Below are 26,513 nucleotides of genomic sequence, written 5' to 3' on the forward strand. Positions count from 1 at the left end.
CAGCAGCTCTGACATATTAACCACAACCTGACAAAAGGAAGCCTCTAATGAAACTTTGGAGCCCTCTACAGGTCGAATGGCGTCCCTGTCCAGAGGAAACAGGAAGGCTCACTGCTTGGATGCTTGTCTCCATGGATACACCACAACAAGTCAGCATGGAGGCAGAGATTTGGCAGAACTAAAGGAGGTGTAGCTTTAAACATTTTCAGTTTCTGGACATGTTGGTCCTGAGCAAGATCTGTCATGTGTGACCGGTACAGAGTTTCCTCCTCTGTCAAAGTGGAGCAGATGGAAGCAGAGCTGTCACATCAACTCTCAGCACTCAGGGTGGAAATAGAGGAGAGTGGATTTCAACAGAGAGCAGCATCTGGTATTTCATACAGGTCTGGTGATTTTTTTTTTTTTTTTTACAGTTGTAAAAAAATACCTCATGTTTGTTTTTAACTGTGTTACTGGGATTAGAAGATGCAGAGTTTGACAGCAGAAGGGAGGAGTTTTCTCAGCCCCCCTTCAAAGTTGAAGTTTAAGACATGTACATACAGTATACACTCTATGTATTTCATGCTGTATGCTTCCTTTTTCTCTCTGTAAGGTGACCTTGAGAGTTTGAAAGGCGCCATGAAATAAAATTTAATTTATTATTATAAACACGACTTTATGGCATTACTATTAGCCAATCATATCACAGAAGGAAATTTTGTTATTCCATTTGATTTGTTTTTTATTGTCTCATAGTCTTACTTCAAATAGTTTGATCAAAAGCTATTTTAAAATGACTTTTAAAACTTTGTTTCAGTTCTGTTCCACCTCCAAAAGATGTTTCCTATTTTCGTTTGGAGAGGGAACATGCACTCAGGCGAGGGCTTCAGGTGAGACTGCATCTTTATTTCTTTATCCAGAGGAAATTTTATTTGTCACTTCGAGGTAATGGAAGAGAAATATAGAGGCTCTGGATAGTACTTAATGTGCCCTGAAGTTATCTGGGCTTTTCAGAAATGTACTTCAGCTTGCGTTTGTGCCTTTTGTCCTGCTGGTTGCAGGTGGCTGATGTTTTGCCAGTTCAGTCTCCGGCAGATGTGATGCAGAGGGAGCTGGAGAGCTGCCTGAATCTAGAGTACACTCCTGACAGTTTGCCTCCTTTGTTGCACCAGGTCAGGATGGTACAAATACTCCATAAAACCAAACTTGACCAAATGACTGGAAATAAAAGAAACAATTTCCTCATTTGTTTCTCCACAGTTCTTTGCAGACAGATTGTATCACCTGGCTCAGATGAAATATCTGCTCATGCTGCGATGGAGGAGATTTTGCCGCCATACCAACGTCATTGAGAAGCTTTATCCTCATTACAAGGTGAAAAGAAAAGCAAAGTCTGTTTTGCAGGCACTTTAAAACTGTCTTATTATGACACAAGGTTTTCTTCTAGTGCTTCGTCCACTCACTCTGCTACTGCAGAGGTATTGAGATTATTAATGGAGAGTGTAAAGCCAATCAGCCACAGCATAACATAGGAATACTCAAAACAGTACCTTTTTATAACACAAATATTGGAGGAAATTATTTCTTGACAAAAACAGATTTTTGAAATTTTCCTTTTTCCTAATTCAAAAATATGAAATGTGTTGCCATAACATTAATTACAAGATATGAGCTTTATTTTCATGAACATAGAAAATAATAAATAGGAAATAGTAATTTACAGAAACATCCATTCTTCTGTTTTCTCTCTTCAGTTGTTGCTCATTGTGAGCTTGTTGCTAAGAACATATTATTTTTCATCTGTTTGCTCTCAGGATCACGTGTCATATTTGACGAGCGAGTACGAGGACGCTGTTCAGAGAGCTCGCAGATTGGCAGCGAGCAGAGAGAAAGTCCTCACCGGCCGAGGAAACCCCGCTGACCTGCTCACTCAGGATGACGTGGTCATCTACCTCCGGTGGCTCGTCTGCCATCTGCACTCTGCTCAGACCATTCACAACTTTGTCAGGGTAAAAGCCACCATCAGTTTCTGTTATACAAGGTGTTTGGTATTTTATTGAAAATATAAATTTGTTTGTTTGAATGTGTGTGCAATGCATATTTAAGGAAGTAAACCTTTTTTAAAAAACTTTTTTTACAGATACTGCACTATATACCAGCATGTGAAAGGGAACGTAAAGAATTTCAGCCAACACTCAAAAAGGACGAGGGAACTTTATGCCAGACTCAACACGCTGATGGTGAGAAACGAACTACAAATAGCCTCGAAATTCAGAAGGAATCAGCAGAAATATGTCAATGTAACATGACTAAAGCTGAAAAATGCTACATACCCTGCTCTTCTGTCCTTTTTTATTCATGCCTTGTGTTGCTTTTAGTATTCGGGCTAAAAATGTTACATTTTAAGGCCAGGGGGTTATTTTAATGAAAACATTAAACTCCAGGAGTTTCCGGACTGGCGGATCCTGTTCCCCTGCACACTGTTCACCTGGAGGAGTTTCTAACTGAGCTGCAGTCACTGATCACCTACTTCCACCTGTCCCATGACATTGGGAAACTCAAGACCACTGCAGATGAGATGGAACTGTTCAGCATGGTATTGTTGTTTGATAGATTAGAAAACTTATGCACACTAATCTGCATAAATATAAAGTTGATATATCAGATGTTTGCCACTGTCTCCTCAGGTGTGGAGGGAGTTCAGAACAATATTCAGACAACAAGAGCAGATGAAAACATTTCCTCACTTAAATGGTTCAGAGGTCAAAGAGACCCAGTGGGGGAGGACAAGTGCGAGCATGGCGCTGAAGGAGGAGGCCAACTGGATCCCCTTCATACAGGTAATATTAATGTAAAAACTGGGTCTAATAGTCCAAAAACATTTTTGAGGTTTATTGAAATTTGTATATGTGAACTGATGGCAGCACTGTTGCCTCACAGCAAGGAGATCGTGGGTTCGCAACCCGGCCTTTCTGTGTGGAGTTTGCATGTTCTCCCTGTGCTTGCGTGGGTATTCTCCCGGTACTCCGGTTTCCTCCCACAGTCCAAAAACATGTATGTCAGGTTGATTGGTGACTCTAAATTGCCCATAGGAGTGAGTGTGAGTGTGTGAGGTTGTTTGTCTCTATGTGGCCCTGTGATGGACTGGTGACCTGTCCAGGGTGTAGCCCTGCCTTTCACCCAAAGAGAGCTGGGATAGGCTCCAGCAGATCCCTGGGACCCTGGTTAAGGAATAAGCTGGTATAGAAAATGGATGGATGGAACTGATGGCATTAGTTTTTAAAGAGCAGTAAGAGGAAGAGAAAAATGTTTTACTTCAGGAATTAAAAAATATCAATCAAGTACCTTTTCTCTGTGTAACATTTGTGAAAATCTGATTTTCAGAGTCTTTTGGTGGGACAGAAGTTTTGGACTGTTTTGTTTTTTGATCTCTTGTTTTTAAAGGTGAAACCCAGATTAGATCCATGGCAGCAGAAGTGCATCATGAAGCTGAAGGAAAACAAAAATGTCGATGAGCTGCTAAAAATGCACTGCAGGTTTCTTCAGGTATTTCTGCTGACTTGTCGATTTTCTCTGCCTCTCCCTAAAGTGGAATTAGATATTAATGTATTTGTGTAATATGTTATTGACGGGCCTGTGATGGACTGGTCCAGGGTGTACCCCTGCTTTTCACCCAAAGAGAGCTGGGATAGGCTCCAGCAGATCCCTGGGACCCTGAATAGGAATAAGTGGGTATAGATAATAAATGAATGAATGAATGATACTGACGGTGGCTGATGGTGACGTGTTTCCTGGCTAGGCCACGTCGCGCGTAGTGCGGAGCGTGTTTCTGTACAGCTCGTTCATAGGTTAGCTGCAGTCTGACACACCTAAAAACTAACTAGATTCTCAGTACAACAAGTCACAGACCGGTACATATTCCTGTACTAGTCAAGTTCCCAGTACTTCCTGTTGTTATCAGACTTTATTTCTTACTTCCGACTCGTTAGCCTACCAGTTAGCTCAGCTAGCTGCTAGCATGGCCTCTCCCTGTCTGTCCTGCTCCTTGTGCCACATGTTTAGTTTTTCCTCTGCCTCCTTTAGTCACAGTAAGACCTGGAATAAGTGTGAGGGTCTGGTGGCTTTGGAGGCGAGAAGTTGGAAGCTCCGCAGCTTCGAACAAAAGCCAGCTAGCTTAGCCTCGTTAGCGGCTGTGGAGCCTGTTAGCTCTCGGACAGAAACATCCTGCTGAGCATACGCCCACGGCTCATCACCCGCCTGCTCACGTTTCTGACCGATTTCCCCACTAAGCGACACACCCGCTGAGGAACCGACTCTAATTGGCAGCTCCAGCCTGAAGTTTCCTGGGGCCAGAACCACATCGAGTCAGATCTGAAGCTGAAGGCTGAGTCTGATCGGAAATATGGTTACACTGTTATTCACGTCGGTGGCAATGTCACTAAAATTAATGTTGAGGTATGTAACTTTGATAAAACTGACCCTGTAATTTTCTCTCTATATGACTAATTTAGATGGAACAGGACTGGCCTCCAGCATTTATGTGAAAAACCTTCATTTTGACCAAGATATGTCCTTTAATTCACATATAAAACAAATGTCTAGCACTGCCTTCTCTCACCTGCACAGTACTGACAAAATTAGAAACATCCTTCCTCAAAATGAGCAGAAAAACTAGTCCATGCATTTGTTACTTCAGGGCTAGATTACTGTAACTCATTACTATCAGGATGTCCCAGTATCTCCATTAAAAGCCTCCAGTTAAACCAGAATGCTGCAGCCAGAGTCCTGGAGGAGAGATCATATTTCTCCTGTGTTAGCTTCTCTTCATTGGCTCCCTGTCAAATCCACAATAGAATTTAAAATCCTTCTCGCATAGAAATCACTGATCCAGCTCCTTCATACCTCAAAGACCTCATAGTACCACATCATCCCAATAGAGCACTTAGCTCTCAGAGTCTACTTGTGGTTCCCAGAGTTTCCAAAAGTAGAATGAGATGAATAGAGCCTTTAGATATCAAGCTCCTCTCCTGTGGAACCAGCTCCCAGTCTAGGTTCAGGAGCCAGACACTGTACTTTTAAGCTTAGACTTAAAACTTTCCACTGAGCCTGGTTCTGCTGGAGGTTTCTTCAGTTAAAGGGTGTTTTTCCTCTTCACTGTTGTCAAGTGCTGCTCATAAGGGATTTGTTGGGTCTCTTTCTTTGTAAAGTGCCCAGTGATTTGTTGCTATACAAATAAATGGAATTGAATTATTATTTTCAGTGCGTTAATGTGATTATATCGGATGTTGACATTTCTTTTTTGTGTGTCTGATCAGGTTCCAGATCTGTTCCATGTTGCTGCAGCTCTTAAAGAACATGCAGCACATGTTGCTGAGACACAGGCTACACCAACCTCTTCTGTATCACACAGCAGTGAGACCAAACACCCCAGAGTCTCAGAGATCTGGATGAGTATTTATAATGCAACAAGCTTAATTCAGGCATGTATTGTTCTGTTTTCTGCTCAGATACAAAAATATCTTTGCTTTTCTCAGTTCTGCTAATATGTCACATTTACATTTGTCTTGTTAGGAAACACATGGTCAGTCACCCAGTGGGAATCTGAAGACTCAAACTTCTACTGCAGCAAATGAAAGGTAGGTTTTACTTTTCCAAAGAAGACTGTTCCAGCATGTGTTTTAATTGTTTGACTGGAAATGAGTGTTGTTCACTCACCTATCAAGTAAAATTTCCAAACATTTATCAACCTCATGTGCTTTCTGCTTCTCAATGAAACCCCGAGGTGATTGCCGTTGTTTCTATGAAACACAGGTGCTCTTTTGAGGACAGCCTGCACCTTCTGGGTCTGGAGGACATTTTAGAGGAAGGAACCTCAGATCCTATTGTAACCAGAGGCGCTTACCTGTCCCTGATTTACCTGCGTCATCTCAAACTCAGACAGCTCCAGGTGAGGCAGAAAGTAGTTGTAGCTTTTTTGATGTGTCTGCAGGTTTGTTCTGGATGATGTTTTCTACAACAAAGTCAGTGTAAAATGTCCTGAATATCAGTGACTGATCAATCACTAAGGCTTTGTTGACATCAGCATCAGCTGGTTAGGAATCTTAATGTGGCTGTGCACTAAAATGTTAACAGTAGCCTTTTTCCCATCTGCAGCGTATTGCTCTTGGGATGTTAAACTACCTGCGCTCTGTGGAGAGGACTTTGACCTTTGACCTGGCAGGCCTTCGGCTGCAGGAGGGCGAGCTGTGCAGCACAGCAGAGGAAACAGGCTGGATGAACGCAGCTAGAGGAGGACGAGGAGAGGCAGGAGGTGTCGGTTCGCTGCAGCACAGCCACAACAGTCCTGTTGACTACATGGTGTGTTGTGTTGTTTACACACCAGGATTTCTACTGTTGTGTTGTTGTTGTGTGTTCTACAGCGCTTTTGTAAAAGCTTTAAACATAAACACCTGTCTGTGAGTCTCCTCCTGTATATATCAATCTACGATGTTTTCTATTTTACAGATCCATTGCTCAGAGTTCATGGAGTTTGCAGAGGTGGAGAATCTTCATGATTTCTATAGCTCTGAGCAGCATTTCATCCACACTCAGGACCAGAGAGGTTTTTACATTGTGTATGATGCTGCTCTGAAGGACCTGGAGGATCTGAAGAGTGAACTTCTTCTGGTTGGCTCACATTTTATCCAGAGACATAGGGTTAAGAAAATGGGAAACACTGAAAGTGTCTCCACCTCGACAGCAGTCATTAACTCCTGGGCCGGGACAGATGTTGACCGTGTCGCAGTTCTTCTCGACCTGTGGACATGTGAGACTGAGTTTATGGACAGCAAAGTTCAGGTATAGTGACAACTAAAAAGTGTTGCTCATGTCTCTTTACTGGAAATATGCATTTGCTTGTATTTTTTCTTGTCATTTTTGCTTTTTCCAGATCATAAACTGTTACTATGAAGCTTACCAGCATGCAGCTGGGACTGAGGAGAAGTTTGCATTAGCCCAGGTTATCACTGACATCATGCACAGCAGACCGCTGCTGGACCTAAGCCAGGATTATTTTGTCCAGACCTACCGGGCAGAGATAGACTGCCTACAAAGTCACAAACAGCTGATCAGAGACATCCTGGACAATCAGGTGAAAACAAATCAGCAACACAGTGAATTTATGGTGGTACCTTAAAGGGTGGATACGCCTTATTTAGTTTCTCCTTGAGAGTTTGCTCTTTGACATGTTGTGACAGATTATGTTGTTAATCTCCTCAGATTGAAAAACAGCGACGGTACCTCCAACGCGTCTGGAGAGGCAGCAGCAAAGGCTCGATCGATGACTATGGTCTTCCACTGAACTACATTCCAAAACATCTGGTATCACTTGGAGGCAGCAGGCAAGTAAATACAACAGTCAGTCTTACTGCCCTGGATTTGCTATCTCCCAAAATGACTCCACATTCTCCTCCTCGTGTCGTCTTTGCAGCCCTGCTCTGATGAATGTATTCCTCCTGGAGGTTCACCCGTCCCTCTGTCTGGCCTCTGCAGTATATCATGTTTTAATCCAAGCTCACACTGAACTCTGTCAGCTGCATCGAGCCACCAGTGTCTCTGACAAACTCGTCCTGAGGCAGAAACTCCTGCAGCAGGCCCAGCAGAGCTGGAACAGCCTGGCTTCACCTGGAGCATCCTACAGCTCTCAAATACAGAACGATGTAGGTTTTTCTTTCTCTGGAACATTTTCAAATCAATTCACATGAAATAAAGAAGCAAATATATTACATTTCTTTTTATCCACTATTAGTTGTTCTCAGATGTGTTTTTCGAGGACCCGATTTCTGTCCAAAAGGTTGGGCTGTCATTAGTAAGATCTGCAGAGGAGAAGGACGTGAAACAGGGACAAGAGAATCAGTCAGATGCAGTGAAAACTTTCTCTAAGCTGCTGGAGCTCGTCACCATCCGGCATCGACTGCTGGAGTCTGCCTCAGAGACCGCACATCTGGCACAGTTAAGAAAAAGCTTGCACCAGGGTAGAAAGCTGTTCTGTGATTTTCCAGATCATAAAAAAATTGAAAAAATGCAAAGGAAAACCTTTTTTTTTTCAGGATTGTCTTGACAAAATTGGCATCAATAACAATAAACAACAATCAAGTAACTGTTGTGTCACACCCAATTATAGTTCGTCAGAATTAGACATGAATGTAATTATAAAAATGAGGGCATGCTGTGGGTACAAGCCAGTCTCTAACTTTTAGCCCACCACATAAAAATGAATCAAAGAAAACAAATCTAGAAATATCCTGGTAGAAAAGTCCAGCTTTCATTATGTAACAATACAGTTAGTGTCAATACAGTCGTTTCTCTATTGTTGTAGCAACACTACTGCATATCCAGATGTTCAGTATCAAGTCAGTCTCTAACTTTCAGTAATTCTTTCCAGGTTGTACAGAAATGTGGCGGCAGAGTTTGGCTTCAGTGAGTTTCACCTTTACCTGCGGCCGGTGCAGTTTGAAGCTGCTGAACTGAAAGGCCGAACAGAGCAGAGGCCTGTTTTCATCACAGCACTGCTGGAGGACGACAGCTCTGTGGACAGGTAACGATTTTTTTTTTTTTAGCTGTAAATCAACTTTCACATTTGTCTTTAAAGAAATGCAGTTTGCACAGTTTGCCTTCTAAGCTCTGCCACTCCACATGTGCACCGCTAGTTGTGTTTTTCTCTGAGAGCTCTCAGGTATGTTTGAACAGCAATAACAAGGCACCATCACCTGCAGGTTCACCCCGTCCCACCTGCCCCTGAGCATCCAGGAAGTAGACGAGAACCAAATCGGGAGGTTTAGTTTCAGCTCTGCAGAGGCAGTCATTCACGTATGTTCAAATAAAATAACAGTGCATAATGGATAATAAATGGATAAATAAAACAATAAAATAGATTCTGTTCTTTATCTTACTAGCTGATGAACAAACAAAGTATTGAGAATCTTCAGGTGTCACTGGCCTGTCAGGTTACACAGAAGAACGCCCTGATCAGTGCTGTGAAACTGGCCTGTCTGTGCTATTGGGCAGAAAATGTGACGTCTTCAGCTGAGGTTGGTTTTATTCAACATGGAAAATAATGAAGCACATTTGAATAATGTACTGGAGTTTCCCTTTAATGCTACTTTCTGCAAATGTTATACATTCAGCATCACAATTTATCAACCATATTTGTTTTACAGTTGCTTGTTACTTTTCACATAAAAAAACCTAGAATATAACAGTACAATTATAACATGCAGCATGTTGTTGAAGATTAAAGAGTGGTTACAAAAGTGTCTAGTTCTTTGTTTCCATATTCAGGGCAAAGATGCCCCTCATTCCCATGAAGGTGTAAAATCTACAACATCCGACTCCAAACCTGGAAGCGAAACCAACAGCCTGCAGGAAAATTCAAACTCCTCACTCTCCAAATACTCCATGAGAACTCCCACCACCTCGAAACAAAGGTACATCTCCCCACTTGAAGAACAGATTATACCACACTGTTGTGCTGACTCTTTAAAACACAGAGTCTTGTTTGTTTCTCCAGGCTGATGGAAGCCTTTGTGTCCATCCAGCTGGAAAAAGTGGGTGTGCGTGACGAGATGCTCAATTCATTTGTGAGGCAGAAACAGGCCCTGGGGGGTCTTCTAAAAACCCCAGTGAGTTAGTTGCACACAGTGGTAGATTCTCAGGCAGCTGAGCAGGATAATACAATGAATTCATTTCTCTCACACTGCAGGAGGAAGCAGCAAAGATCAAAAGGGCGCTCATAATCGACTTTCTCAACAAGTACGTCCTTGACAAACGGCTTCCTTCCTTTCTTACAAGACAAGAACTATATATATATATATATATATATATATATCACTGTACATAAGTGCATGTTGGAGCTAAACACTGTGTCTGTCTGTTTTTCCACAGAGTCAACACACAGATGGCTCAGTATTTTGAGAGAGCTCAGATTGTTGCATATTACTACAGTCTAACCTCCCTTCTGGACGGCATCCCCTCCATCTGTCACTCCCACTTCATGATTGGCCAAGCCAGTGAGCTCAAGGTTATTTTGGATTCAGGAGCTGACCTTCGCCCTGACCCCAGGTACAACCAGTGTACATTTTATGGGTTATTAATGTGCAAAATCATAGAGTAATGTCTCGTGTCTTTTCATGTGTAAAATGTCAAAGATAGGACAACAAAGTCCAATAATTTTCACTGTGGTGTTGGATGTTACATTCATTGAAAAAAGATAAATGGCTCCACTGACCCATCATGCAAGTCCAGGTGTTGACATTAAAACACTAATGTGTTGTGTTTCTTTAGTTGTGACCATAGATTAAAATTTTCCCTCCAACAGAACCTTTAAGCGTCGGCCGGAGCAGTTGATGTCTGCAGACGGAAAAACTCTTCTCAACCTGTGGTTCATACCTCACTTCTCTGAAGTGCTTCACATGTTCAAAGAACAAGACGTTAAAGTGAGACTGTGTCACTTACCACTAAAATGAATATGGCAGCACAGCAGGTTATATGTTTAGCTACTTTCACTTTCATGCATTTCCCAAGACTTTGAATCATTTTGAAGTGGTGCAGCACAGACCTGGTACATCAGTAAATATTAGTGCCATTTCAACAAGTTATAAACCTTGTGTGTGTATCTTTAATTCACTTTTCTCATAATGTTTAATGTCTCCAAAATTTAGATTATTTGTTTGCCCTTCTGTTCTAATTCTAACAGGCATGTTCTGAGGCTGTCCATCACACGCTGCAGATAGTTTCAGCTCTTCATGACATTATTTATTACCTGGTTAGTTTCTCCAGCCTGGGAAACACAGACGACTCCTGCAGCTGCAGGGAAGGACCCAGCTCATGTCTCACAGCTGACTGGGGAGGCAGTGAAGGCATCGGTAGGTGGATCCCACAGAGTCTCACAGCTGGACGCACAACAGGTTTATACCTGGAAACACTGGTGCTAATACTAATGTTTGGTGGCGCCATTATATATGTTCACTGGCAGGAATGATAAAAGATGAATTTGTCTTCTGCAATTTCACTAGAATTACTGATGGGTCCACAAATGTAAGTTGCACAGTCAAGTGTTATCTAAACATGCCAGTCCATCTGCCTGGAAGGATGAGACAGCTTGAATATTTCCCCTGGATGTAATGATGCAGTCATACAGTCACGTTATCATTTCATATATATACTGAATATGATGTTATTGTATTTATAGCACATGTTATATCCTATTACATTTCTGACTCCTCCTCTCTGGTTGTTCTACAGGAGCAGAGCTGCTGGAGATCCAGCAGCAGGTCGACCGACTGTCTAATCCCAGCAGCCCAGAGTCAGTGGCTCATCTGCTGCAGCTGCGCAGGCAGGTCGTCCTCCTGCAGTTTGATACTGCTGTCAGACACCTCATCAGGTCAGTGTATGTGAAGACTGAATCCATGTCCTGTCTGCCTATGCTTCTCCTATGTAATGACTTTGCATTTTCCCCATAGTCCTGATACTCTTCTGTTTACCACATCATGTAAAACAGTCCTGCTTAGGAAAGAGGAAAAGTCCGCACACTTTATCTGATATTTCATTTCATTGTATTTTCCTCTTTCTAAAGACGATGTACATTTGACCTGGTCGTAACAAAGTAGTGGGTGAACACAGCATGAGGTTTAAATGAGGTTTCTGTCCTGCTGGTCTGCATAATCGGCCTCCTAAAGAAAATTAATCAAACTTATCTGTGCCTGTGGTCAGGGAGGCGTTCCTCTCTTCTGGGGATGTTGCTTCTTGCCAGAGTGTGAGTGACAACATGGCGACTGCCCTCCCCCTGCTCAGTGACACTGTTCAGACTGATGTGTTCAGTCTCTCGCTGCCTGTTCCTCGACCTCTAGAGACTCAAAGCTGTCAGGTGGGTTCATTTTGGGATGTCAGAGAGTGTTGCATCATATTATTTAGGATAAAATGTGAAGAAGAGTGGAAATTTCATGTTGTCTTCCTCTGCAGGCACGGATGATGTATCCATGGAGGAGTTTTATAGGCTGTCATGGACTGTTCTCTCTGCGTGTTTGGGACGTCCCACCCATCGAATACTGCATGCAGGTGCAACATCTGAGATCTTACCTTACATGTTTGGTCATCCCAGTACATGTTTAATATGAAGTGTTTTCAGCAGCTTGGTGAAGGGAGAAGTAGACGTGGAGAGTGGCAGAACATCTTTTACTAAGTTGTATAAAAACACAGGGATTGTGTTTGTCTGCAGTTGTGTCTGAGCGGTCTGAGTGATTGCAGCAGACTGCAGGCCAATGCAGCCGTCCTCGGGGTGTCGCTGCTCATGGAGGACGTCCTGAACAGCGGAAGGGAGGCAGCGCCTGTCCGTCTCCATGGCAACAAAGATGACCTTCTGCATGATGGGAAATCTAATGAAGTAACACACTTTTATAAGTAGTTACAGAAATGAACACTCAGCTAGGTGCTTGGGTTACCTATAAATACAAATAATAATTCACTGTATCCCATATTATGTCTTGATTCCAGGGGGATAAAAGCTGCTCAGAGACTGCTCCTCTTCAGGATCCAGTTCAAGTCCAGTCTGTGCTCAAAGGTTACCTTCTGTTGACGAAGCAGTTCCAGGTCTTCAAAGAGAGCTGGGCTCGCAGACGCCTGGGTGTAGAGAATTTCAATACGGCCAGTGTGTATCGGGAGTTTGTCAAACTTTACAGGTGAGAAGCTCAGAAACAGAGAATCTTAATGGAGACAGAGCTGTAAACACATGTTGGTAATATGGCTCAGCCAGTTCAGCCACAAGAAATAGATTTTTAAATCTTTGAAGCCGTCAGCTTTCCTTCTATGTTCTATACTTCAACACTAATTAAAACCTCAACAAAACATGGAAAAGATTTTAAAATCCATATGGTGAAGAAGAACATGTCATATGATAGAAAGCTCCAGAACTGCTGCTGAAGGACCTTATGGTCATTACCAAAGATCTCAAGTTCAACATTACTTTTTAAACATTGGCTAGCTAAAACAATGTTTTATTTAAATGTCATCTTTATCTTGTGTTTTCTTTACAGGGCTGAAATCTTCCACCCCAGTATGAAAGCTCTGGCTCAGCACATGGGTAAAGAGCGCGACTATGAGATCTTCATTTCTGGCAGACAGTCCCTGCTGCCTCCTCCTGACGCTTCAGAGGTTGATGTGAAAGTCTGGCAGGTACAAGTACTAATACTAACTGCACGTCCCTTGATGTCTTACAAAACACCTCACTGCCTTATCAAATGTCTCAGCTTCACAAACTGCTGGAGATCACAGAGTGTGACATGATCAGAGCAGTGCTGGGGAGGATCAACAGAGAGCTGACGCTGGTGGTTTCAGAGCGTACGAGACAAGACACGTGCCTTCCTACAGGTAAAAAAACCTTAACACTGACTTAACACTAATAAAAACTGGAGAGCTGCAGTCACAGTAAAGAAAGGACTTTGTCTCTGGTCAGAGCTGTGGAAGAAAACCCCTCTGAAGTACAGTTTGTCCCCTGAGCGACCACAGATTGTGGAAACGTTCATCCAGCAGCTGATGGAAGAAGCTGAAGAGGCTGAGGGACAGGTAGGGAAACATCCAGTGTGGCACAGTAACAACACACAGTGTACACTTTGATTTAGCTTTTCCACAGTGTTTCTGTGTAGATACAGACATCCAGATTTATTTTAGTTCAGTTTTTGTTACTTTGCATGCAGACCTGCTAACTAACAGTTTTTAATGCTGCATTATAAACTGCTGTCTTTCCGTTCATATGGAAGTTGTCATCCTGAGTGTATCTTCTTTCAGCTGAGGGTTTCTCAGGATCATCTCCAGCAGTGTCTCACTCACCTGGGCTCTTCTCTGATGGAGCGAGAGCGTCACAGGTTCCTGCTTTACTCACAGTTTTATGAACAAATCCTGCAGCAGGAGACTCAGCTCCTCTATCAGAAAGAACAGGTACATGTGTCAGATCATAACGTCACATCATCAGTCAGACATTTTAAAACTAAAGGCAAAGGCAAATTTATTTGTATAGCACCTTTCATACACTACGCAATTCAAAGTGCTTTACAAGGCATATAATTACATTAAAAGCATTGAAAAGAGCATTTAAAAATAAAGACATTTAACATAAAATACATTTAAATCAAGTAAATTAAAATAAAACATAAAAGCACATTAAGAAAACAAAGATGAACAATTATTCAAAGGCAGCAGATAAAACAGAGTTTTCAGTCCTAAGACAAGTTTGAACACTGCAGATAAATAATTTGCTGTGGAGAGTTTGTGCCAGTAAAGACCTGTTGTTATCAGTCATCAAGTATTTAGAGCAGCACATGCAATTATATGAAAGTATTTAAGGCTTGCGTTTGAATTGTGGTGACTGTTATGAGTTCATTCTCTTCATGCTCTTGTTCATTTTCCATCTGCAGGACTTAAAGAATCTTAAGGACTCTCAGACACACAGCTCTCACAACGAGGTTGGAAATCTAACATTTTGTTTTATGTTCATACTTTGCACTTTGTAATTTTCTGCTGCTATTGAGCTGTTAACCCCAGAATATTCACCAGTAAGTCAAAGTGAATTAGCACAGTGTGTTTTTGTTCAACAGGTGTCTGTTGCATGTCGTGGGATGATGTTGGAGATCTCAGCGCTGCAGGCTCGGGTGGCTCAGCTGGAAGGAGAGAGGAGATCTCTAGAAGAACAACTCAGCCTGAAATTTAAAGAACGTTACGACCCTTTGGTCCGACAACTTTTCTCCACCTGCATCCAGCTAAAAGTGAGAAATTAATTGAATTAAATTAATTTCCAAATGATGACTGCAGCTCTAGAGCCTAATTCCTTGGTCCATCTATCTGTACAGTTCATGGGGCCTTAGAAGTATTTTCTGACATTGCATGACTAGAGTTCAGAGTTCATAATGTATACTATGCTTCTTAAATACATACTAGGTTTGTGTTATTTGTTTTTTTAAGATTTTAGTTGTAAATGTTCATTTTCTCTTCTTCTCTGTATTTTATGAGTCTGCAATTGTTGAATTCCAGTTTCATCTTATTCCCTAACTGAGCTGGTTAAAACTCTTATTGATCCTCAGGCCAGACTCGATGAGTATCACCGACAGATGGAGCAGGATGTGAGCGAGATGGTGAACAGAATAAGAAGGGAAGGAGTGGACAGGATTATGAAGCTCAAGATGAAGCACGGCTGCCCCAAAGACAGTGATGCACAATTACAGGTACAGGAATCCAGACTCACAGCTCAAGGCTTTCATGTGTTTTAATCATTTTAATCATTGTAATCAGCAGAATAATGTACATTTCTCTTGTGCACGTGAACATTTTAATTTTAACACAAATGTGTTGCACCTGTTTGCTAGAAAGAAGAAGTTAATGAGTTGTGGGTGGAGAACAAACAGTTGACCGGACTGCTTTGTAAACTGAAGGCTCTGAGTCGATGGAAGGAGGTGGTCGACCAGGAGAAGCTTCACCGACAGCTGCTTCACACCCAGCAGGTCAGCAAGCACCATGAAAATATATTGAGTGTTCAGAAATCAGAATCTTCGACTGCAAACCAGGAAAAGGAAACATGAATCCAAATCTATTTGTCTCAACCACAAAAGGTCAAACGCTGATCAGGAAAGTGATCATAAAAGGAACATTACAGAGATTATGGTCATGGTTAGAAGGTTTTTTGTTTTTGCCCAGAGGGAGATCGCCAGTCGCAGCGAGGCTCTGAGAGTGAAGATGATATCTGAGGCCAAAGTGGGTTTCCTGCAGGCGGAGCTGGATACTGCCCGGCAGGTGTTGATCCAGTGTCAGGCCGAGTGCAGCAGCAACAAGAAGCTGCTCAGCAGGAAGGTACAAGAAGCCTCGTCTACACTTCACAGCTGCTCAGACGTAAAGAAACTAGAGAGCAAAACCGACATATGCTGATAAGTCAGAAAGCTTATCGTTAAAACACACCTACAAGGTTCTGTGCTGTATTTTCCCATAATCGATTATTGGTCACCAGAATTTCCCAAAGCCTGAAGTAACATATATCTTGTTTCATCACACTTAAGAAACTGAGATTTGGCATTTTTACTAGAATAACTAGAGATACTATGGACATATGCTGAGTGCAGTCTCCATGTTTGAACTAAACGCTCACTGCTACTTGCTCACAGACAGAGGAGCTCCAGGTGGCCCGGCATCAGTCTGCACAGGTGGCCCGCAGTGTGCAGGAGCTGGACAGGTACAGAGTGCAGAGCCTGGAGCGAATGAGAGCCGAGGAGGAGGAGAGAGAGAAACAGCTGCGAGTGCTCAGCGATCAGCTGGACAGAGGAAGCAGGATGAGCCAGTTACAGAGGCAACGCAGCGCCCGAGAGATCCGACAGGTCGGTGCTGCATGAGTGATGTACAAATAAAAACAGGCTGCACAGAACAGACTGGCAGACACAAAATAAGGCTTGTCAGATGAACAGTACAGCTACTGTAAATGACATTTTTTTAGCTTTAGAATGTTTTTTTTTTTTAAAATCTCTTTTCAATGAAACTGATTTAATGTGGAAAAACAAAAACAGCATGTTTGTTCTGTTCTGCTGTTTGATGCGATGAGGATGCAGTAATTATTTTGCTAACATGGCTAAAAATGGAAAACACTAAACTGAAAGGTTAAATAATAAAAAGGAACATCTAGCTGAATGTTTTCTTTTAACTGTACTGTGTGGCTGCAGGTCAGGGGCCAGCTGCAGCAGGAGCGCTGCCTCAAACAAGAAGCCTTTCAGCAAGTGGATAAGCTGAAGAACCAGGTGAACGACATGGAAGCAGCTGTCTCCAGGTGCACTTCTACAACAGGTACACACCTCACACACAGACCAACTGACAGCTCCTGTGCCTTTCTGGATACCTGACAGTTTCTCACACCAGTATTTGAGAGGCCATTTGCTTTGACACGACATTTCACTCCCGGTTCTCTCTTCAACTGTTCCATCACAGGGCAGAGCAGGAGTTACTACACGCTGTCATTCAGCAGATTGAGCACTAGGAGTCCCTCAGCAGGTATTTTAATCTGGCCTCTACCCAGTACAGTGCTTATAGATTAGATTTTGTCCTGCAGTAAAGATGAGTCTCTGTTCTGTTTGTGTGTCAGGTCTACACAAAGTGGGGTTTGGCAGCTTCACAAACTACACAACGCTTCAGGACTTGGCTGCAGAGCCAAGACAGCAGAGAACAGGGACAGCCAGGAGCCGTTCAAACACAACAGGCAGAGTCAAAGTGGTGAGTGAGTGAGACACACAGCACAGTGTATTTCACTAAAGCTCAAACTCTGAATGTTGCTGTAGTTTCAGTGTGGTGACTAGAGAAACACAGGCAAAGCACAACAGACACAGGTCAGGATAGAACCGATTTATTGACATTCATGTATTGTACATTAACAAGAAGAGCACAGGATGTTCTGTTTGGGATTATAGTCACTGTCAGCCTGTATCACTGTTTAGATAAATACATAACCAACACTCAGATCACACAGAACTTTGTTTCTGTGACAGGGGCCTTCTCACCTGCATGTCCTGACTGCACAGCCGTTACCGGACCTGTGAGACGCTGCAGTGGATCAGTGTGACTGGTTTGTATTGAATAAGAAATGATTCAAAATGCTGAGCTTGGAAACAGGTTTATGTCTGTAAAGTAAAGACTGTACATTTAGATTTCTGCCTACAAACTTCGTTTTACAGGTTTCCAAACCTTTTTGAATCAATTAAGATTTTGTAACAGTAAAATATGTAATTGTTTAGAAGTTAGTGGTGGCTTTGGTGCTGACTGGTCAATCTCTATTTATTTTAGTGTGAACAAAGTCTGATTTATTCTATTTCCACAAACAAATTTTGCAAATTTTCATACAGTGGGGTATTTTATTGTCCAGTAGATGGTTTTTAATAATGTAATCTTACCAGTCATCTATACCCACTGATTCCTATTCAGGGTCATTGGATCTGCTGGAACCTATCCCAGCTCTGGTGAAAGGCAGGGGTGCACCCTGGACAGGTCACCAGTCCATCACAGGGCCTCTACTATTGCCATGAACTTCCCAAATGCCACATCTATGTGAGTAACTATCAACTGAAAATAAAATCTTGTCTTGGAACCTCTGTGATAGCATTTATTTTACTGCTGACCATTTCCAAAAGCCTCTAATGGGTCTTTAGATCTACTCACATGAAACTGTAAAATCATCAGTGAGAATGTGGTTAATTTAGGCAAACATTTTATTGTATTACTGAAAAAATTAAGCCCTTAATGTTTACATGACAAAATACAAGCAAATAAATCAACGTTTAAAAAAAGTATTCAGCATCAATCATGCTTGAATCCAACAGGGGGCGTAGTAGAAAAGAAGTGTTCAAAGTGTAAAAATATGGTTAGCTAATGGAAAATGATTAAGAGATTTTTTTAAATGCACAATTAAAAATAGTAGCAGTAAAAATATTTCCTTTAAAAATGATTTAAGTCTCGTCTGTCTATGACATGTGATGCAGCAGTTTTGATTTAGCAACGCCAGATGCTCACACTCACCTATCCTGCAGCCCGGTGGTATACAGGTAAGAGACGGTTCCCGCCTGAATCTGAAAAGTCTGTCCCCGAATGTGGTGGCTGGAGATCTGCTCACTGGGCTGGCTGATGGAGATGGGTTGGCTGCCCTGGCTGCTGATATGAATGGCTTGGCTGTGGTGCTCTCGGCTCACTTGTGGTTGCGAGGTCTCCTCTGCAACAGCCAGCTCCTCAATGGGCTCGTGCAGCATCTGACGCGGCTGTGGAGGATCATGGTGGGCCTGTAGCTGCTCCATTGTTTCTTTAGTCAGAGTGATAACATGCATCGGCTCAGGCTGGTGCACCACCTGTCCCTCCAACATACTGATAGTCTGAATCTGAGGAGTCTGGTCCAACACGGCTTCCTGAGTGACCAGAGCCACATTCTGCACATGTCCAGACGACTGTGTGAGAAGGGTGAGTCTAGAGTGGGTTGATTCTCCGGTCTCCTCCTCTGTGGTGATGATGCCAATCTCCTGGTCCTGACCCGGGACAAAATTAATGTTACTTACGTCTCCAGTCACCACCAGCTGGATCTCCCGCTCAGAGCTGGAGGGTAGATGGAACTGCTGCAGCTGCAGGATGTTGCGCACTTCTGGTGATGCTTGGGCACCTGCTCCTGCTGCATCAGATGAGGCCTCTGATGACACAGCTCTCTCCTTGTTGTGGGATTTGGTGTGCGTTTTCAGATTGTCCAGGCGTGTGAATGAAAGGCTGCACAAGGAACAGGTGAAGGGTTTTTTTCCCAAATGGGAGGCAACGTGTCGTCTTCTCGCACTAGAGTCTGAGAAAGACTTGTCACAGATGTTGCAGTCATATGGCTTTTCACCCCTGCAGAAGGAGAAACAATACATACATTTACTTGAGCCGGTTAAATATAATCACATCACAGACAGAACAGGCTACACTAGTCACTATTGTCCATGTCACAAAGTCATTCAGGCCTGGAGATGTATGAATAAGACTGGCATGATATATGGAAAAGCAAAAATTTAAATATATTCAAAGGTGACAAAAACACACACCTGACTAGTCATCTCTGAATATTACCAAGAAATTGCTAAAGAAAAAAAAATGGGAATATCAGTTGCTTATTTGTCTTTTTATATCCAAGTAAAATCCCAGACAAACTAACAGCTCAGGAAGAAATTTCCTATTTACACATCTTTGGCTGTAAACAAGAACGCCATGACACTGAAGGGACTGTGAGACAACACTTTAACTATTATCAAAAAAACTACATGAAAAAAAAAAAAAAAAAAAGACCTTTAACTGAAGACCATGATGGACAACACATTGTGTATGCACACACAAAGACATCTATATCAACTCATTAGTTTAACTGAAGAAAAGACTGCAACAATGTTTTAGGTCACATGAAGGCAGCAGACAACTGCAAACAACCCTGATATGCTACTGCCTTTAACTGCGTATAATCAAGATAAAAGGTGCCAATTTACACATCCAGCAGACATGAAGCAACAAACATTCACTCTGAGTTGTGGACATGCCCACCTGATGAATCCACATATTAGCATATCCAATATTTAGCTCTGTCTACACCCTGAAGCTGCTAAAGGCTCCACTGTGTTAACCAGCGAGTGGCTTTTTAGACCTTTTTACTCAAATCAACACAACTGATACTGAAGAGGAGCAGTGAGCAGTGGCCCAGACATCTAAAGCAATCAGTCAAAAAATTCACATGCTAAAATTTCACAGTTAAAATATTAAGGTATATTCTAGTATTACTATTATAAATAACAATTAGAACAGCCCTAATCTTTGATCAGCCACACTAGAAATGAAAATCAATTAACTACCTGCAGGTAAAATCTCAGGGGTGTTATTTCTCACCTGTGAATCCTGATGTGAGTCTGCAGCGTGCTCTTAGCTGTAAAACACTTTCCACAAATCTCACAGGTGAAGGGCTTCTCACCTGTAAAAATATTTATACAAATACTAATGTTAGCCACTACTTACACTGTATTATTATTATTTTAAAAACCAGAAATGTTTCACAGATCTGTTGAGGCTTCAGATTTCACCTGTGTGAGTTCTCAGATGCTTTTTCAGCTGAGCTGTGTCCATAAACGTGTGATGACACTGAGCACATTCTGGTAATGATTTAACTTTAGTAAAGAAAAGATTGAAGAACATCATTTAGCCATTATAGTGATTACACAAGATATAACCTGCTGCTGACAGAGCGATTTGATTCTCACCTGTATGCACTCTATAATGGCTTTTCAGCTGCCTCTTCTGAGTGAAGGTCTTTCCACATTTATCACAGCTGAAGGGTTTCTCGTCTAGAAACAAGGGGAATACAAATATCTAGTCCAGTGAGAGAGAAGAAGACAGACTAAACAGCTTGATGGGAATAAATGTTAGAAATTTGATAATCACCCATGTCAATTTAACTTTCAAAAATGAAGTTTCATCAAAAGATGACATAGCATATTCTAAAATCAGAGTTTTTGAACTTGAATAAAACAACCATCCCAGAATAAAATTTTTATGCCCATGACAGATGCATTAATGTTGGGAAAAGGGTTATCATCAGAAAATAGACACAAGGTACCAGCTTTATCAAAACCTACTTTCATGAAGGTTCATGTGCTCTTGTAGGGAGTGTTTAGTGCACAACGCTTTGGAGCAGACTTTGCAGACAAATGGCTTCTCTCCAGTGTGGATACGCTGGTGAACCAGAAGAGTGTGTTTCTGGGTGAAACACTTCCCACAAAGTGGGCACCGGAAAGGCTTCTCTCCTGGCAGAACAAAGAAGAAGGTTCAGGTAGGTGTTGTGGTGCTTGGGCAAGTGCGGTGCTCATTTGCTGTGTAATGCAGCTGAAGTACAGTAGGATATGGCTGAGAAACAGCGTTATTTTCTGATATACAGGAATATTTACCAAATCCACTTAAAGGAAACAAAATTTGTAATAAACTCTCATGATTTGGAGTTTTCTCATTCTTTCTGACCTCTAGAGTGTCTCTTGAACCACAACTCACACTGCCGAGTACCTGTATGAGTCCTCAGGTGATTTTTTAAGAAGAGGTGGTTTTTAAACACTTTGCCACAGTCCTCGCACCGCGCCTCAGTGTTGGGGTATTTTCTCTTCTTGTCTTTCTTCCCAGGCTCTTTGCTTCCTGCTGTGTCACTGTCCACTTTGTAACTCTTGTATTTCATTGGCAGCCTGATGTTTCTTTTGCTGTGGCGCACTCCTGGCTGGTAATCTGCATCATCACTATCTGCATCAGCAGTCTGTGTCTCCTCTGAGCTCTCACATGGTTTCACACTTTGGTCCTCTACTTCTGGCTCTTTTAGAGGCACGTCCACATGTTTTTTCGGCCGTCCTCTTTTGTGTTTCAATATACAGGGCAACTCAGCCTTTCCTGCTTTTGCCTTATCACCTGTTACCCCTGCAGCTGAACTGGAGAGTTCAGTCAGCACTCGGACAAGCTCGCTGACCTCCATAAGACGAGCCGTGGCCAGGAGCTTCTCTGTGGTGCTCTCCTCCACAGACACCTGAGCGCTGTAGATGAAGTCCAGCATTAATGAAAACATCTCCACTGCTATGTTGTCCATTCTGTAGGTGGACTGGTTTAAGTGGTCTTCTGATGTGAACATGAGGGAGAAATACTCACTACTTGCTGCCAACAGGGCTTTGTGTGCCTTGAATTGAATGTCTTCCACAACAAAAGTGACATCGCAGAGGAGGTCACTTTTCCTGAGCTTGTCAAATTTGCTCAGGATGCCCTGTTTATGTGCATCTGAATGAAGGGACATGAATGATGATGTCCTGTCTGTTGCTTTCTGAGGCATCTTCACATCTTCCCATCAAAACAATCACTTCTGCTCCTGAAAGCAAAGCAAAGAAAGTGTCAACATATTAGGCTGAGTAAAAGCTGTGTGTCCACGTAAAATGTGCACTTAAAATGACTAATTTTATTTTATTAACTTTGCCTATACTACTTAATACATTGTCACATAAGTAGGACTGCAAGTAACAATGTTTAGTCTACTGAATGCTAAACAAAAAAAAAAACTATATATATATATATATATATATATATATATATATATATGCTATTTTTTGACATAACATTCACAATTTCTCAGAGCCAAGCACCTGGTTATCACACTAGTTAATACTGATTCAGTTAAGCACTGCAACTTTGTTTGTTGTAAATCATTCTTTAGTCTTTGGAACTAATGAGTCAGTATTAATCTGTGGTCTACTGCTGCAGTGATTTATCCGTTTTAAATTAAAATATAAAAAATTAATTCTTATACAATAGTATGAATAATTTATTTAAAAAGTTGCTTTTCTGTGTTTTGTAAAATTAAAAATGTATCTTTGGGCTTAGAACTGTTCACAGGATGAAACAAGATGTTTGTGAAGACAGTGATGAAATTTTGACTGTTTTCTGACACTTTACAGACTAATCAACAGATCGACAGTATAAACACTCAAAGATATTCACTTTGCAACACCGGCTAATGTTTGGTCTGAGGTTAGCAAACAAGCTAACTCAGGTCCTCTCGAACAAGTTCAAAGATCCCAAATGTAAAGTTAGACAAAGAATCTGTGGCCCTTAAGCGACAATAAAATCACTAGTCATGGTTCAAATCACCCTTGATCTATACACTTCACACTGAGTATTAGAAAAGACCCAAACTCAAAGATATTCACTTTGCAACACCGGCTAATGTTTGGTCTGAGGTTAGCAAACAAGCTAACTCAAACTGTACTTTCGAACAATGGTTGCGATGCTAGCAAGAACCAGGCCTCCACTAGCAAAAAAAATCAAATACTTCCACTGAGGTAATTTCTTCAGCGACATTTCTCTTTATACCAGGACCCGAAGAGGAAAAGCAAACAAATCAGGCTGTAATTTTAAACGGTGACCTGTTAGGACCTTACCGTCGTTTGAGCCGTTGTCAGAAGTGCCTGAACGCTGAGCGCATTATCGCGAGAAGTGCGGTTGTGACGACATCCTCACACAGTTGAAGTTCACACGCTCTGGACTGCGCAAATTCCAGGTCGGTCGGACTCTGAAAAACTGTATGATTTGTAGATTAACCATTATATTTAAAATAGACACTTGACGCTCTGCATTTCTTTTATTCCCCTGAATCTTAAAGAGCTACTTAAAAGAAATGTTTTGTGCAAACACGACATGTTTTACCGTCTGGACTGTTGTTTAATGATCAATGTGTTTGTCAGCCACTGTCAGTGCCTATACGGAGGGTTTGCAACCTGTAAAAGCAGAATAAACACGGTGTTGTGTGCAGTGGAAGCCAAAGGCAGCGATTCAAATTTTAACAGGAAGGTGAAGAAGATTTTGACTTTTAGCATTCATATAAGATACAATGAAAACGTGTTTCAGTATGTTTACATTATCTACATGTTTCGTTAATCACATTTACTAAAAAACTCAGACTCACTTCAGTATAAACACTGGTTAGAAATTCAGGAGCCTTAGTTTGTGTACGTTGTGTTTTAAAGTATTTGTACCTTACAGAAATACTTGAAATACTTCAGCTGAATAGTCATTTATTAGGTGACTCACTTATGAAGTATGATGTATGGGTAGAGATTAAATTGTCTAACAATCTATAAAGTAGTTACTATTCATTTTAACATTAAAGTGCTTCTTTAAACATTTATGCATCAGTAAGTATTTATATTATACTAAGGTCATTCTGCTGCTTAGTTAATGTTTACACTTAAGTTTGCCTTGCAGCAGTCAGGCAGTGTTTCAGTTCTGTACCTCCAGCTTGAGACGCAGACCTGCCCAGGATGAATCGTGTCAGGGTTGTGGTGGTGGGAGCCGGTGTGATCGGCTTCTCCACTGCCGTCTGCATCACTGAGGCACTTCCTTTCTGCTCTGTCACTCTGCTGGCTGAGAAGTTCAGCCCAGACACAACCAGTGATGTGGCTGCTGGGATCCTGTTTCCCCCTAAGTTTCCAGGTTTGCAGTTCAATCCCTCTCAGAGTGGGTTACACTGTGTGCACTCACTACAAAACATGTCGTCCAATCACTGAAGTTTTAAGGTTAATGGAATCTTAAGGCAAATTCATCATCTACTCCTCACTATTCATTTATTTGAAAACAGTTTTACTGTTTTCATCCCTCCAGATATTCCCCTGCAAAGACAAAGAGGTTGGTTTAAGGACAGCTTTGATCACCTGTTGGCAATTGCCTGTTCACCTCACTCACCTGAAGCTGGAGTAATGCTGAGCTCTGGGTAACAGTTGTTACACCACACAGTGCTAACTAGTAAAACAGGAAACTGCTCAGCTAGGTACCTATTAGAATAGATCTCATTGCATTTATTGTTTTGTTTTTCTTTAAGATGTCAAATTTTCAAGGAGCCTCCAGTCGACAAAAAGCCTTTCTGGTCAGAGTCGGTGATTGGCTTTCGACTCATGACTGACCATGAACTGAAACGGTTTCCAGATCACAAGTTTGGCCAGGCATTCACCACCATAAAATGTGAATGTTCAACATACCTGCCATGGCTTGAGCAGAGGTTTGTCCTTTGTATCAGTCCTGTCACAGTCTTGGTTTTTATTCAAATTTTGAATATTTCTGTTGTTGTGGGGTCAGTTTCTTTATTAAAATAGTTAATTCCCAAAAGAACTTAAAAGTTAATTTTATGTTTCAAATCTATTAAGGGTAAGATATAAATCCATTCTGGGCACATGAGTGTAAAGTTAAATGTACTCTATAATATATTGCAGTCACTCACTCTTTTTTTCCCTGTTTTCTGAAGGTTTAGAAAAGCTGGAGGCCAAGTTGAACAGAGGAAAGTCAGTAGTCTTGAGGAATTAAGCAACAGCTATAATATCATTGTTAACTGCTCTGGCTTGGGCTCCAAAGTGCTGGTGGGTGACACCCAAATTTACCCGGTTAGGGGCCAGGTCCTCAAGATGGAGGCACCCTGGCTGCATCACTTCATCAGAGAAGAAGAGGGGAAGACCTACATCTACCCTGGCATATACAGTGTCACAGTAGGTGGAACAAAGCAGGAGGGAGACTGGCGGCTACAGGTGGATGAAGGAGACACGAAGAGCATCCTGGAGAGGTGCTGCAGGCTGGAGCCATCACTCAGCAAAGCCAAAGTTCTCAGCAAGTGGGTCGGTCTGAGGCCCAGCAGGAGGAACCCCAGGGTGGAGAGGGAGCTGGTGCACATGCAGGGCCGCAGGGTGCCTGTAGTCCACAACTATGGCCATGGGAGTGGGGGAGTTACCCTTGCATGGGGTACAGCTCTGGATGCAGTGGGGCTGGTCAAACAGTGCATTCAGGAAATGCAGCTACAGGCTAAACTGTGAACGAAGGCTGGCACTAAATCACTGTTTAACATAACAAATCAAACTATATTAGAATTCATTGCATTAGGAATGTAGTAGATTCTACATTATACTGTACATATAGAGAAACTTAGTGTAAAAGAAATAATTTAATGATACTCGAATCAATTTACTACCAACAGTAAACTCTTTAAGATAATGTAATAACTGACACTAGTTACTGTTTGGCACCAGTAACAGTTGCCTTTGGGTACAGATGTCTGCTGTCAGAGAGAATAACTACATTTAAAGAAACTAAATTAATTAGAATCTAAATGATTAGAATTGATTCCTGGTGAGGGATTTAAGAGGTGATTTAAGAGCCTTTTGGCATTTTACAATGTATTGTACAATGCGAAGGGATTTTAATTAATGAACAGTAAAACTGTACATAAAATACTGTTTAAAAAAAAAAAAAATCAGAATTTACATACATTAGAAATCAAATTAAAAAAATGATGTTTAAGTCTATAGTTAATGCTTGCTCTGTGGAATACAGTGTAACTGTTGACTTTCTGTTAAGCCCTTTTGTAAAATGTGGATTTTAAAATAAGCAAATTGTTCCTGTGTGCCATTGAATTGATTTTTGTACATTAA

The 26,513-nt window shown here is 41.7% G+C and overlaps 3 protein-coding genes across 7 annotated transcripts; 2 read left to right on the forward strand and 1 right to left on the reverse strand.

Annotated features, from left to right (window-relative positions):
- Nucleotides 1-105: 105 nt before the first annotated feature.
- Nucleotides 106-18,118, forward strand: LOC113127098 (uncharacterized). Of its 2 annotated transcripts, XM_033325010.1 has the most exons (47): nt 106-383; nt 797-869; nt 1,041-1,151; nt 1,240-1,353; nt 1,794-1,988; nt 2,120-2,219; nt 2,424-2,575; nt 2,667-2,819; nt 3,424-3,525; nt 5,295-5,459; nt 5,551-5,615; nt 5,791-5,926; nt 6,133-6,336; nt 6,484-6,816; nt 6,908-7,108; nt 7,237-7,358; nt 7,448-7,676; nt 7,766-7,968; nt 8,402-8,554; nt 8,733-8,826; nt 8,913-9,047; nt 9,298-9,443; nt 9,527-9,638; nt 9,719-9,768; nt 9,901-10,077; nt 10,334-10,451; nt 10,712-10,880; nt 11,260-11,398; nt 11,728-11,881; nt 11,977-12,072; nt 12,233-12,397; nt 12,508-12,692; nt 13,047-13,185; nt 13,260-13,380; nt 13,466-13,575; nt 13,798-13,947; nt 14,424-14,471; nt 14,604-14,771; nt 15,087-15,227; nt 15,369-15,503; nt 15,697-15,849; nt 16,158-16,367; nt 16,707-16,827; nt 16,969-17,031; nt 17,123-17,250; nt 17,523-17,599; nt 17,956-18,118. In XM_033325010.1, the coding sequence occupies exons 1-46, from the start codon at nt 244-246 to the stop codon at nt 17,571-17,573; spliced, it is 6,429 nt and encodes a 2,142-aa protein (XP_033180901.1). In that variant the 5' UTR covers nt 106-243; the 3' UTR covers nt 17,574-17,599; nt 17,956-18,118. The 2 variants fall into 2 exon arrangements, with proteins under 2 accessions (XP_033180901.1, XP_033180902.1); XM_033325011.1 differs by lacking the exons at nt 106-383; nt 797-869; nt 1,041-1,151; ... (4 more) ...; nt 2,667-2,819; nt 3,424-3,525 and adding an exon at nt 3,770-4,434.
- Nucleotides 13,812-23,593, reverse strand: zbtb24 (zinc finger and BTB domain containing 24). Of its 2 annotated transcripts, XM_033325012.1 has the most exons (9): nt 23,484-23,593; nt 21,580-22,417; nt 21,159-21,326; nt 20,784-20,867; nt 20,607-20,690; nt 20,416-20,497; nt 18,547-19,392; nt 15,358-15,555; nt 13,812-13,931 (listed from the first exon to the last, which is right to left on the reverse strand). In XM_033325012.1, the coding sequence occupies exons 2-8, from the start codon at nt 22,379-22,381 to the stop codon at nt 15,543-15,545; spliced, it is 2,079 nt and encodes a 692-aa protein (XP_033180903.1). In that variant the 5' UTR covers nt 22,382-22,417; nt 23,484-23,593; the 3' UTR covers nt 13,812-13,931; nt 15,358-15,542. The 2 variants fall into 2 exon arrangements, with proteins under 2 accessions (XP_033180903.1, XP_033180904.1); XM_033325013.1 differs by lacking the exons at nt 13,812-13,931; nt 15,358-15,555 and having other exon boundaries at nt 17,365-19,392.
- ddo (D-aspartate oxidase) lies at nt 23,510-26,479 on the forward strand. Of its 3 annotated transcripts, XM_026301439.2 has the most exons (6): nt 23,550-23,602; nt 23,787-23,892; nt 24,307-24,534; nt 24,703-24,811; nt 24,920-25,096; nt 25,340-26,479. In XM_026301439.2, the coding sequence occupies exons 3-6, from the start codon at nt 24,363-24,365 to the stop codon at nt 25,896-25,898; spliced, it is 1,017 nt and encodes a 338-aa protein (XP_026157224.1). In that variant the 5' UTR covers nt 23,550-23,602; nt 23,787-23,892; nt 24,307-24,362; the 3' UTR covers nt 25,899-26,479. The 3 variants fall into 3 exon arrangements, with proteins under 3 accessions (XP_026157215.1, XP_026157234.1, XP_026157224.1); XM_026301430.2 differs by lacking the exon at nt 23,787-23,892 and having other exon boundaries at nt 23,510-23,602; XM_026301449.2 differs by lacking the exon at nt 23,787-23,892 and having other exon boundaries at nt 23,526-23,602; nt 24,310-24,534.
- The last annotated feature ends 34 nt before the right edge of the window (nt 26,480-26,513 follow it).

The sequence above is a fragment of the Mastacembelus armatus genome, chromosome 22, assembly GCF_900324485.2.
Source record: "Mastacembelus armatus chromosome 22, fMasArm1.2, whole genome shotgun sequence".
In the NCBI taxonomy this organism is placed as follows: Eukaryota; Metazoa; Chordata; class Actinopteri; order Synbranchiformes; family Mastacembelidae; genus Mastacembelus; species Mastacembelus armatus.